This window comes from Eucalyptus grandis, chromosome 11 (genome assembly GCF_016545825.1).
Source record: "Eucalyptus grandis isolate ANBG69807.140 chromosome 11, ASM1654582v1, whole genome shotgun sequence".
In the NCBI taxonomy this organism is placed as follows: Eukaryota; Viridiplantae; Streptophyta; class Magnoliopsida; order Myrtales; family Myrtaceae; genus Eucalyptus; species Eucalyptus grandis.
This window is the reverse complement of record NC_052622.1, coordinates 11,535,511-11,547,460: the sequence shown is the minus strand read 5'-3', so window position 1 is coordinate 11,547,460 and position 11,950 is coordinate 11,535,511. Positions and strand designations below refer to the sequence as shown.

The 11,950-nt window shown below is 38.9% G+C and overlaps 1 protein-coding gene across 1 annotated transcript; it reads left to right on the top strand.

The window, feature by feature from the left end:
- Window positions 1-2,550: 2,550 nt before the first annotated feature.
- On the top strand, window positions 2,551-5,489 carry LOC104424878 (xanthohumol 4-O-methyltransferase). Its single transcript, XM_039304501.1, is given in 7 exon segments — window positions 2,551-2,704; window positions 2,707-2,960; window positions 2,962-3,026; window positions 3,028-3,085; window positions 3,087-3,402; window positions 5,154-5,197; window positions 5,199-5,489. Coding segments are annotated over 7 exon segments (1,092 nt in total). The 5' UTR covers window positions 2,551-2,625; the 3' UTR covers window positions 5,475-5,489.
- Window positions 5,490-11,950: the final 6,461 nt, after the last annotated feature.

Sequence of the window (11,950 nt, the reverse complement as noted above, 5' to 3'; positions counted from 1 at the left end):
AAAGTTGACTTTGGACACCCTAGACCGATGCTCCCAGATATAACTAATAAAAGGGGAAACAAGAAAGGGATCTTCTTGGTGAGACGTGCACACCCCAGCATAGCCTTAATACCCGCCAATTCGTTCTCGTGGAGTCGGGTCTCGAATAGTGCTGACAATATTATTATACATTAACAAAAACATGACACCTGAAAATACTTCGAATTCAAGGGAGGTGAAGAATATCCTACAATATCCACTTATCTCTATCATTAAAAACAAGGAGGGGCCGTTGGTAATTCATGAATTTATCCATTTGTTTGACAAATCTTTGCATTTTCTTTCCTATTTGACTCTTGAATTATGTATTTATTTTTCCAGTTGTTCTTTCTACCAATTAAATGGATGGATGCACTGACTTGGCACACCACACAGAGTCGCGTTAGTATATGGGCGTCCATGTCCACGCAAAAATGAGCATGCTTTCCAACTCATTGCAGCTGTGGAACTTTGCAACACGAAAAAAAGGACAGAATGCGATGTGCTTTGTCTTCATCATTCCAATGAAACATAGAATTTGTAGTATAATCTATCTATGATATTAAAGTTTCAGAGCACAGATCAAGGGTTCAAATCCCAACAATTACTATCAACGTTCTCCGATAAGTTATCTTGGCTAGGCGTGCCGGTTATTCTCTAATGATGTGTTTTACAATCTATATTGCACTTAAAAGGATTCTCCTTACACGCAAGGGGAAGTGTTAAGGCATATGTTATTTTAACATTATTGTCCCTATCGCACAACTTCCTTCTTTAGAAAAACAGCTTGTCTAATATTTATATCAAAGCACAAAATCCATATATCCAGAATTCGACCGACAAAACCCAACCCGATTTCACGCGCCATCACCCTGCCTACTTTGCATCAATCGTCGGTGACACAGGTCACCCAATGAGCGGTTCGACACTAGCACCACATTAGCACAAGGTCCACGCCATGTCAGTTCCTATGTCAGCCGGGCATCAGCTCTCGGCTACTTGCGAACGTTGAGAGCCATTAAGTTCCTAACCCCATGCATCGTAACAAATGTTAATCACCATCGTTAACCAGTTGTTAATCTTTGATAGGATTAAACATTTATTCATGATTAGCAACTTCTGCACAATGAAGTTGTTCAATACATTTGCAGTTAGCAATCTTCACACACAAGCGCCAGTAACTAACAACTGAAATGTTTAGTCCGCTGATTTTTGTGCCTCACTTTTGTGAATCTGGAGAGCCCCCACTTCAATAATAACAAAAGATACTTAACTTGTTCATACATTTAGTCAAATCATGCCGTCATTAGTAAATATAAGGTTGGGCGTTCAGACGAGGTCTACGCAACGGATCAGAGGCAGATCTTTTTTCAATTTGAGGAGAGTCGAAAGTCTAAAGGGGGTGCCTCTTGTCGGCATCAATTGGGACTGCTTACCGAGCGAGGTTATTTCTACTGCTCATCAGATGTGACCTTGATCTCGCGCTTGAAAGATATAAGTACATACAAAAATAGAAGGAAGGAAATTGTTTTGGCAACCACGCGTCTTGCTCCCTTCAAACTATTAACGAGGAAAATGATACTTAATACATTTGAAAGAGACCATGAATTGTCCACTTAGTAATAAGCTCTATTCTGTATGAACGCCGATTCAATTATGAAATTGTCAATTTTGGCCAATTTGATCCTAAGCTTTTTGCATGAAACTTTAACATGTCCTTCCAATTAATTTTCATTAGAAATATCTTAGATTGAGGTGCTTCAATGTAAGGACCCACCAAAGTAGTGTCACACTGTAAGCGGTTTCGGCAAAAATTAGTCAAAAAGACTTGATTGAAATTTCGAAAGCAGATATTTAGAACTAAATTGACAAAATTTAAAAATTTAAAACTAAATTAACATCCGTATAATAAATTTAGAGTTAATATGACAAATTTCTAATAATTATATAGATTTTAAATCCACGTAATTGATTTCACTTTATTTCCAAGTATTGACAACATTGAGATAACTAGCTTTTGTGAACAATTTGAGTCAAGTAATATCACTTGCAGAATCTGATTTCATCTAAACTCTTGAATTACTCGGACTGAACTCCAACTTCACGTGAAGTGTGAATGGCCTCGACCTGTTAACAAGTGCGTTTCCACATCAGTCAACGAGTCGAGGTCGATTTACTAATCCACCTCTAATCCGATGGCCCAAATTGATTAGCAAGCACCGTATCTATTTCTCTGTGAGATATACATAAAATCATCGTTGACTAGTTCAAACCGGATTTGGTATAAAAAATTTAGGAAGTTAAACTGGGAAAATATTAATTTAATATTAAATTAAATATTTACGCATAGTAGGCTCAAGATGAAAGAGAAATCATGACTGAATGGAGAGAAGGCACTTCAGAATTCTCTCCTTCCGTCTAGGTCAACCAACCACCAGCTCACCATCTGCAGAATCCTTTCCTTGTTCTTTGGCCCCGTATACTCCGGGAGGCCTCTTGTCTCTTCTTATGTTCTTTCATACCTCGCGCCGCCCCCCCAAGACAGAAGCAAGCTGTGAGAGAGAAAGAGAAGAGAGAGAGAGAGAGAGAGACAAATGGAATCGCTCGATGATACTGAAGCAACTCCTGAGAGGCCAAGCGCACATATGGAAGCACATGTTCGCATTCGTCGACTCGATGGCGCTGAAAATGCGGTCGAGCTCCGAATACCTGACATCATCCACTCTTATGGTGGCGGGCCTGTCACCCTAGTCCAGATAGCCTCTTCGCATTCCCTCCCCATCCCCCTGAACCACATACCTCGCACGCATCATGAGACTCTTGTCCGCAAGAACATCTTTTCCGCGCATCGTCGCCAACCCGACGGCAGCCAGGAGAGAGTCAATGAGATGCTTCTACAGCTCAACCAATCATCTAGATGGCTCCTTCAGGGACCCGGGTCTGGAGAACAGCTCTGCACCGATGGTGCTGATGGAAGACCACCAGTGGCTGATGTCCCCGTGGCATTGCCTCGGCGACGGTCCAGACCGGTGGGTCGCATTTTAAGATAGCTCACGGCCGCAAGATTTTGGGACTTCGCATCAGAGAATCCCGAGTTCAACCACTTGTTCAACGATGGGATGGCGTGTACGAGCAAGATCTTGGTCAAGGCTATTGTGGAAGGGTATAAGCATGGTTTTGAGAGCATTGGATCTTTGGTTGATGTCGGCGGGGGGACCGGGGGGGCAGTGGCCGAGATCATTAAGTCGTATCCACACATTCAGGGGATTAATTTCGATCTGCCTCACGTCGTTGCGACGGCGCCGGCGCACGCTGGAGTCACTCATGTTGGAGGAGACATGTTTGAGACCATACCACATGCTGATGCAGTTTTCATGAAGGTGAGTTTTATTGTCAAAGAAATTGTCAATCTGTTTTATGGAAAAACATTTTTGGGAAACATTTTCCTATTTTCTGGTATTGGGCTGGGTTTAGAAAATTAGTCAATGCATAATGTTTTCCTACCAAAAGTTAAACTCAGAAAATAATTTCTTCTAAAAAAAAAACTAGAAAGTGCTTTTCAAAAATATAACTAAATATCAGTATTTGAACATGAAAACTCTATACAGCTTAAGCATGGTAACCTCTTGGTTCCCAGCATTTAGATAAATAGAACAGAGTAATCCCACAAAATCTCACACAATATTACAGTTGAAAGTCAAGCTTAAGATTTTGTGTCTTCCTCGGCTAGCCCTCTAGCCACGAAGATAGCCAACGAGCTTGGGCCACTCAAATCAGGTGCTTGCGGCCTTTAGCGGCAAGGCTTGAGCGTCACTAGATTGGGCAAACTCGTGACTTATTGTGCAAGGCTCGGAAGCCACCAAATTGGGTGAGCTCTACAACCCAGGCCAGCAAGACTTGAGCCGCCTGTGACTTGTCACTAGCCCATTATTGTGGTCGGCAACTAGCCAAAGAAGAAGCAAAAAGGAAAAATGAAAAGAAAAAGTATAAAATAAAAATAATTTTTAAAAATACGATTTTTTGATAATTTTCCTATCAGATCTTTCTTATCAAATGAAGGAAAATATTTTCCAAGTCTTCACGCTCATCCATATATTGGAAATAAATTCTCTTTTTCCAGTAAATGACATTGTAAAAATTAGCAAAAATGATATGTTTTCTATGAAACAAACAAATCCAAAATACACATGGTAATTAATTTGTGGTTATGCATTTTTCCTATGCCACGTGATTAAATTTTCATTTTTGTCCTTTTGATGTGTGTTCTTTTCTGTTGGAATCCTTTGATGCGTTAAAAGGATTGAAATTCTTGACAACCGGTAATAATTCTGTTTGAGTGATACTGCAATCAAGGGAAACTTTATTTTTAGAGTTCACACGTATCCTATGGGGACAAGTCTATTTGGATGATTAATTGCGTAGACATCGTAACGAGACTCTCATTAATAAAAGTTTATGAACCACATAATAACTTCCCGGTCAATGTGCATCTTTTCATTTTATTTTTTATTTTATTTTTTTGATCGGTTTATCTTTTCATTTTGTGAAGTGCATATTTGGCTCTTCAATTGGCACTGGCCCGGGCAAGCAGAATGAGTTTAATGTGTTGAGTTACACATGCCCGCCAGCTACTCCGGACCTTTTTCGACCCTTTCTAGTGAGTGATGTGCAATCAACCCGTCGCATCGTCACCGACCTCCTCTTCGACCACCCCTATCTACATCCTCTTTTCTAAAGTGATAAAAAATCAATCCGTCGCATCGTCAACAACCCTCCGACCACTCACATCTACATCCTTTCTCTCTCCCCCGCGTCTCAATCTCCTTTATCGTGACCTAGGCAACCATTGTCGCAACCGCAAAGTGCCATCGCCCTTGCCTCATGAGATCTTAGATCTGAGGTCGTTAAGGTCATGACCAGGTCACCACCAGAATTAGAGAGACCGGGATAGAGAGAGAGCGCGTCTCAAGCTGGGAGTGGGGCAATGATACGGGCGGTGATGACATCTGAGACCTTAGGGCAGTGATGATGATTCAGCAAAGAAATTACACAATGAACAAACTCATCGAGGATAGTTTAAAAAATAAATAAATAAACCATGATTCACGACTCCAATAATTCTCTTTCTTTTACAGTGATCATGCATGATTGGGGCAACTAAGATTATGTCAAGATACTTCAAAAATTGCAGAGAAGCAATCCCAGAAAGGAATGGCAAGGTGATTATAGCAGAGGTTGTGCTGAAACCAGAGGGTGATGGCATGTTCGATGAGATCGGACTAGTGTTCGATCTGCCCATGATTGCACACAGCTCGGGGGTAAGGGAGAGGGACGAACTCGAATGGAAGAAGATCTTGGAGGAAGGAGGGTTTCCTCGCTACAACATTATCAAAACCCCTTCCATGTTGTCCATCATTGAAGCCTATCCACTGGTGATTTGGTCACCAAAATTATAAATGTCAATTAAATACGAGTCGTGTGATTGATCTGAAAGATCGAGATAAACAACCAAACCCACTCGAGCTCTATCCGTGATATAAGTTGTTTGTGGTCATCTACATAAGGCTACTTTCGTGTTGATCACATGTTTCCTAGCTCTTCTGTACTGTATATATTATATGGCCGACATAACGAGTTTTCGTGTTAATAAGTCATTGAAACTGTGGTTTTCTCTGACTCTTGCACTTTTCATGTACTTAGAGGGCAAAAGATTTACTTTGACATTAAAGATGTGTGTTGTAGTTCATCTAAATTGGTTACCAAACTCATCAACAGCGGAATCGATCTAAAGAACTTGTACATCTACATATTTGAATTTTGAGTCATTTAAACCACATTCATACGATCAGCATTTTAGTGTGTCCGTGTACTTTTCTAAGTTTTACGACGTATCCTGTCTTATCTATCTTATACCATCTTATACATAAGATTTATCTCATGTAATCCAAGGCCAATCTAAAGAAGTCCCAGTGTCAGTCCTAATTTATGATGATTTAATGTATGTTGCATATTAATTTATCTAATATCTCAACCTATAGATGTTTCAGTGCAATTGAGCATTGAGAACAAGTGTGTCTACACTGTTAAACCTACTAAGCACTATCTTTGACCTGACCTGCATAGTCTATCTTAATCAGTAATGGATCCATGTCTTACGTATAGATGAGCTCGCTGTTTTAGTGTAACTGGTGGTTAGATCTAAGAGTCGATCTAAGCTTGTGCATGAGAGCCACTGCGACAAATTTGTGATAAAATTCAAGAAGCGAATGTACAAGGTTTTGGCCAGACAACCCAACAAAATAAGGACGAGTCCAAGAAAATAAAAGCTAAAAGTTTGTGTGTTTATTGTCCATGTATCAATTCGGATTGGATGCTACAAATGCAAACAGAAATTGAAAATTTTTGGGTTTATTGTCCTGTTTTAGCTTCCATTCTTGTTATGTATGGAAAGATAGAAAATAAAATGACCACAATTTTGGGTATTCACTTAATCTTGTTAGGTATAGGTGTTTTTCTTCAGTATTCAAGGCTCTTATTGGAGGCGTATATGATACCTGGGCTCCGAGAGGGGAGATGTAAGATTTCTTTCTAACAATAACAGGTACAAATATTAAATCGAGGTACCCATTCTATGATAATTTTTAACAACTTACCCTCTTTCTTTGTGCCTTTAGTGGGCCTAGTATTTCCGGCAATTGCAATGGCTTCTTTATCTCTTCATGTTCAAAAAAACAAGATTTTTTAGATTTGATAGGTGCAAATCTATCTTCTTCTTCTTTTTTGTAGTAGGCGATTCACTACCGAAGCGAAGAAAAGGCTGGATCAAGAAAAGGAGGTACTACAAGCCTCTGCCCCACGCATCTAAGCAGCTCGCGTGGTTCACCGATTCCACCGACTAGACCCTTAGAGTGATTCAGTCGATAATGTCAATTCAAAATATACTTTACACTAGTGAAAATGGGAAACCTTTGTGATGAGCTCATCTCAATCTCTATTACCACTATCATGTACATCTCCGTTGGAAGAATGTTGCACTTGGCTATATTTGTTCAAGTCATAGGTTATGTTTGTTTTATGAAGAATAAATTATTTGGAAATTATTTTCCTTAAAACGATTAAGCTTATATCATTTATAAAAATAAATGAACAAATAATACTTTTTCATCTCTGTAAATGTTTAGATATAACCATTAAAACATAACGATAACATCTTCAATTGACTAATTATTTTAAGCGATATAAACGATCATTTTTAAGAAAATATTTTTCAAACCATTCATTTTCCACTCTAAATAAAACAAAACTGAATGTAGAAATTATATATTACAATCAATGCAGTGAAAAATTATTTAATTAGTCATCATTGACCACGGCTATATTTTTTTTCCTCCTTTTTCTGGTGGATCTTTTGCACAATGAAGATTGTTTGATGATATTGAAAAACTACTTGAAAGCTATGAGCCTCGCGTTTTATTCTTAAGCATACATGTGAGCACTTATATATTTAGGGTACATGAAAGCGAGTTCTATGTTTTCCTAGCGTCCTAAATTCTCACATCTTATGAAGCACATCCTCTTCTTGATTAAGTGATCAATGACTTGGATTTGAATACAGCAAATTTTATGTCCAAATCACAACATCTTCCAATCTATCAATCTGGGAATCACGCATGGTCACCTTATGGAAGGATTTACTCAATATATGCAAAGCTAAAAAGTTAGGTATTTCATATTATCACAAAAATTAAAAGATCACATCAATTTGCAACTGTGAGTGCATACACATGGCATTCGCAAGCCAAAGTTTATAATGGAATGTAGGATTAGTCCCTTCGAGAATTTATGACTCACTGCATGTTGTTGCTGTCACAGTAAATCAAAAACTATTATGCTAGTAAAGCCCATAATATATATATATATATTCCTCTGATTAGAATTCTAATTGAAAAGCCACAAATATAGGGCACGATCCCCATTTAATAGTTAAGTATACGAGCGGATGATGTCTATATTCATAATGATCACGTCACGGAGTAAAAAGGTTCAGCAATTCATTTCACGGTATGTTCTTTTCACGGTTGAGCAACAAAGATTGCGTCATGGTCCTATGGAATTGCAGAAGAGTGTTGCCGAATGAAGATGTGAAGGTGATCATCGTGGACGCGTGCTGGGGCTAGAAGGGAACGGGACCGGTGTGATGAAATGAACATGGTGCTCAATATGCTCATGGCCATGATGGCGACGAGAGCACCGGAAAGGAGAGGGACCAATGAGAAGGAAGAGAGTGTCGTGGAAGGAGTTTTCCTCAACAATATCATTGCGCCGTCTCGGCGTTTGCCTCGATGTAGAAGAACTCACTCTTGAAGAATATTCCAGTGAATCATCCGTGCGTCGGATACTACAGAAACCGAAATGCCTGTAGAGCCTAAGGACTTTGAAGGGGCTAGTGAGTTCTAAATAACCTGTATTTTATTGTAACTATGTTATAGTCCGTGAAATATGATTATGCCATTCCTTTCTTATTCAAAATTTATGTATATTACCGTTTATCTTTCTTATGAGAAATTATTGGGTGATAATTTTTAATTTACTGTAAGAATGACAGTCTATTTTACAGCAATAATAAATCATTATTAATTATTGTGGAGTCTACTCTTTTAAAGACTTATGACTCACATCAAGCTGTTATTCTTACATTAACTCAAAAACTGTTATGCTAGCAAAGTCTCTTCCTATTCAACGAGGCCTACTTCGCATCACTAAATTATTTTCATTGTGCACGATACCTTTAATTTGAAGGATTTGTATCCTAATTAAATATCAATTAGTTAAAATTATAAAGGCAACACATTTCAAGAAAGAAACAAATTAACCCTCGATATTAATCCAAAGAAGAACCACTTTTAATTTTTAAATGCGAGATGATATTTCCTCCGACATCAGGTCTTCCTCAATACTAATAGATCGAAGATGAAGAAATTATTTGACATGAAGAACAAGAATTCTCCATTGGGGATTATTCAGATATTGTTTTATCTCAAGAACATAGGTCGTTTTCTTCAGTGTGGTTTTGATTTAGGAAAATCAAATGTATAGAAGCCTATAAGATCAGGTAGCACAGTGTGTAAGGTTTGTGTTCCTTTTGTTCCATACCACTTGTAAGGTATGCGGCAGCATTATATGACAACAACACGAGAAAATTGTAATAAACAACTAAAGACACATCACATATATAACATTCAAAATATTGTCTCACTTTCACACAAATATTACACATAACTTCTCTCACCACACTCAAAAAGTCAAAGCAAACTAGTTAATGCAAGCACACACTCAACTATTGTATCTTCCCCTCCTCGATCACGGTAGAATAACTCGCTCACACAGAGCTACTTTTTCTATCGCTGCATTGCCTTTCTTACTTTGAAACTCACCTTTAGCATACAGTGACTTGCTTTTTAAAACCTTCATACTGTAAGCCTTATTTATAGGTGAAGTTTCACCGCCTCTGAAGTCCAATAGCCGACTTCTAATGTGAAAGGAGAACTGCCGTAGTTGGCGCCCTCATGGAGGACACCTTTTTACTCCAGGTGTTGTTGCGCTCATCTCTAGACCAACGGCTTGCATGTTGAAATGTGTCAGCTGTCTTCAATGTTTGGAGTCGGTAATCTTATTTTTTTACCAGTTGGTTAAGACCAAAGTCCAATTTGGACTTTTCTAGCTTTCCCATATTAGGTGTTGTCTCCAACACAGAGAGCTTTACACTCCCTTGTTTGGTATTCCTGTTCGGTGCCTCAAAAAGATTTCAACCGGTTCATATAAGACTAAATATAAACTCAACTTGGTGATCCCGATCTATTATTATCAAATAAAACATGCATAATTCGATTGATTTGGCGGAAATAAAGGATTAACATTCCTCCAGCCATTGATAAAAATCTGCAAATACGAAAAGTCCCAAAACCTGGAACAGATGCACGAAGCATGATCGGATCTGCAAACATAGAATCATGAGATCTTTCCCATTTCTTTACATTGCCGACGTCTTCCATCAAGACAGTTGTGGTAACATATTTGGAAAGTATCACATAATAAACGTGGGGTAATAAATCGAAATTAATTGGGAAAATGAAATTGGGGTCTACAAATATGGAATCACCAGATCTTTTATGTTTTTATGTTGCCAATTGCGACCTACCCTTCAGAAAAGAATAGATTTAGGGTATTGCCTAAAGATCAGGGCATATGGTCCATGATTAGCACCAGCTCTCAAGCCCATTATCCCGCACGACATTGAGAGATATTCATAAGAATCTTATAACAAAGAGTCCCACTTCTGCCATTAGGCTAAAGAGAAACCAAGGAAAACATGGGAGTGTACTCCTCACTTCCTAATCTAAGGTCAGACTTAATTACACTAATTAACTAATTAGTGCCCTTTCATTACTAATCTTGTTCATTTTAGAAAGAAATTTTGTCGGGCAGTTTCTGGGATTAATGACCAATCCATTAACACGGAAGTGATCATGTATGCAATTATTAAAATAAACCAGGATGATTTGTAATACCAGAACAGAAATCATTTTCTGGCCGAAATTGATTTCAATTTATATTCCATAGATAAGTTTCCGAAAAGAAACGCGTTTGACAAGAGATGTAATTTTCTATTTCTAAAATAAAAATTCATTTGATAATATAATAAAATTTCTATTTCTAGAGCGGCAATGAGGCATCTCGTGGCCGAGTCCAACGCCCGACGACCAACGTTCGGTGTCCGGTGATGGAGCGGGCGACCGTCCGAAGTCCGACATTCGGCATTCAACACGGAGTCCAACATTTGGCATCTCGGCGTTGAGTTCGACGACGGCACGGGGAGGCCGAAGTCCGAAGTCTAGCGACCAACAACCGGCGTCCAACATTTGGAGTTCGACATCCGAAGTCCCAGGCGGGTGGCCGCTGGCCAAAAAGTCTAGCGGCGGGTGGCCGCGGGCCGAGTCTGGCGTGGGCGGCGGCGGATCCAGCCGGTCGTTGGCGAACATCCGACGGCCGGTGGTGAGCGATGGACGGTTGGTGGCGGACAGCCGAAGTGGTTGGCGGTGAGCTCCGGCATCCAACGACAGTGATGAGCAGCTCAACGACTCGTGGCGCCCAACATCCGGGCGACTAGCGATCGCAATGGGCGACCGAGTTCGACTACTGGCACACGCTCACGCTCAATGGCCGGTGGCTAAGGCGATGAGGCTAAGGCCGAGGCGGCAAGCCAATGGCGGGCGGCCGAAACCGACGGCAAGCATCCGGCATCCCATGGGCGGCAAGTGAGCAATGAGCAATGAAGAGAGCTGAAAATGAGGAAAATTTTGATTTCTCATTTTTATTCCAAAAAAATAGAAAAAGCTAAAAAGTTTTAACTTCTTATTTCTATTTCCAAATCTATTTCTCGGAATAGAAATCTATTCCATAAATAGAAAATGAAATTGCATTACTAAAAGAAATTTATGTTCCAAACATGTTAATGTGGAACGTAGTACCAGAGAAATGTAGAAACAAAAATTTTATTATGCTTTTAGAGCCAATGAAAGCATTTAAAATAAATTGCATGGAAGAGCAAATATTTAACATTAAGGAAAATATAAACACCGATCTTAACTAGACTAAAGGATCAAAACAGCAAAATCATGTGTGAAGAAGAGTAATTGTCTTTGAAGATAATTAAAATTATAAGGCAGAGTCCTAAAGGCTTACTCAATTTTGGCACACTTTAAAGTTAAGAAACTTCCATTTTTTTAAGAAAATAGCTCAGAAATTTTGTTTTTTAAAATTTAAAAATTTTGACTTTTTTCGACATTTTTTTTCTAATTTTTCTAATTTTTATTATTATTTAAAAAAATCAAAATTTCGACATTTTTCTGAAATTTTTTAATTTTTTATTTTC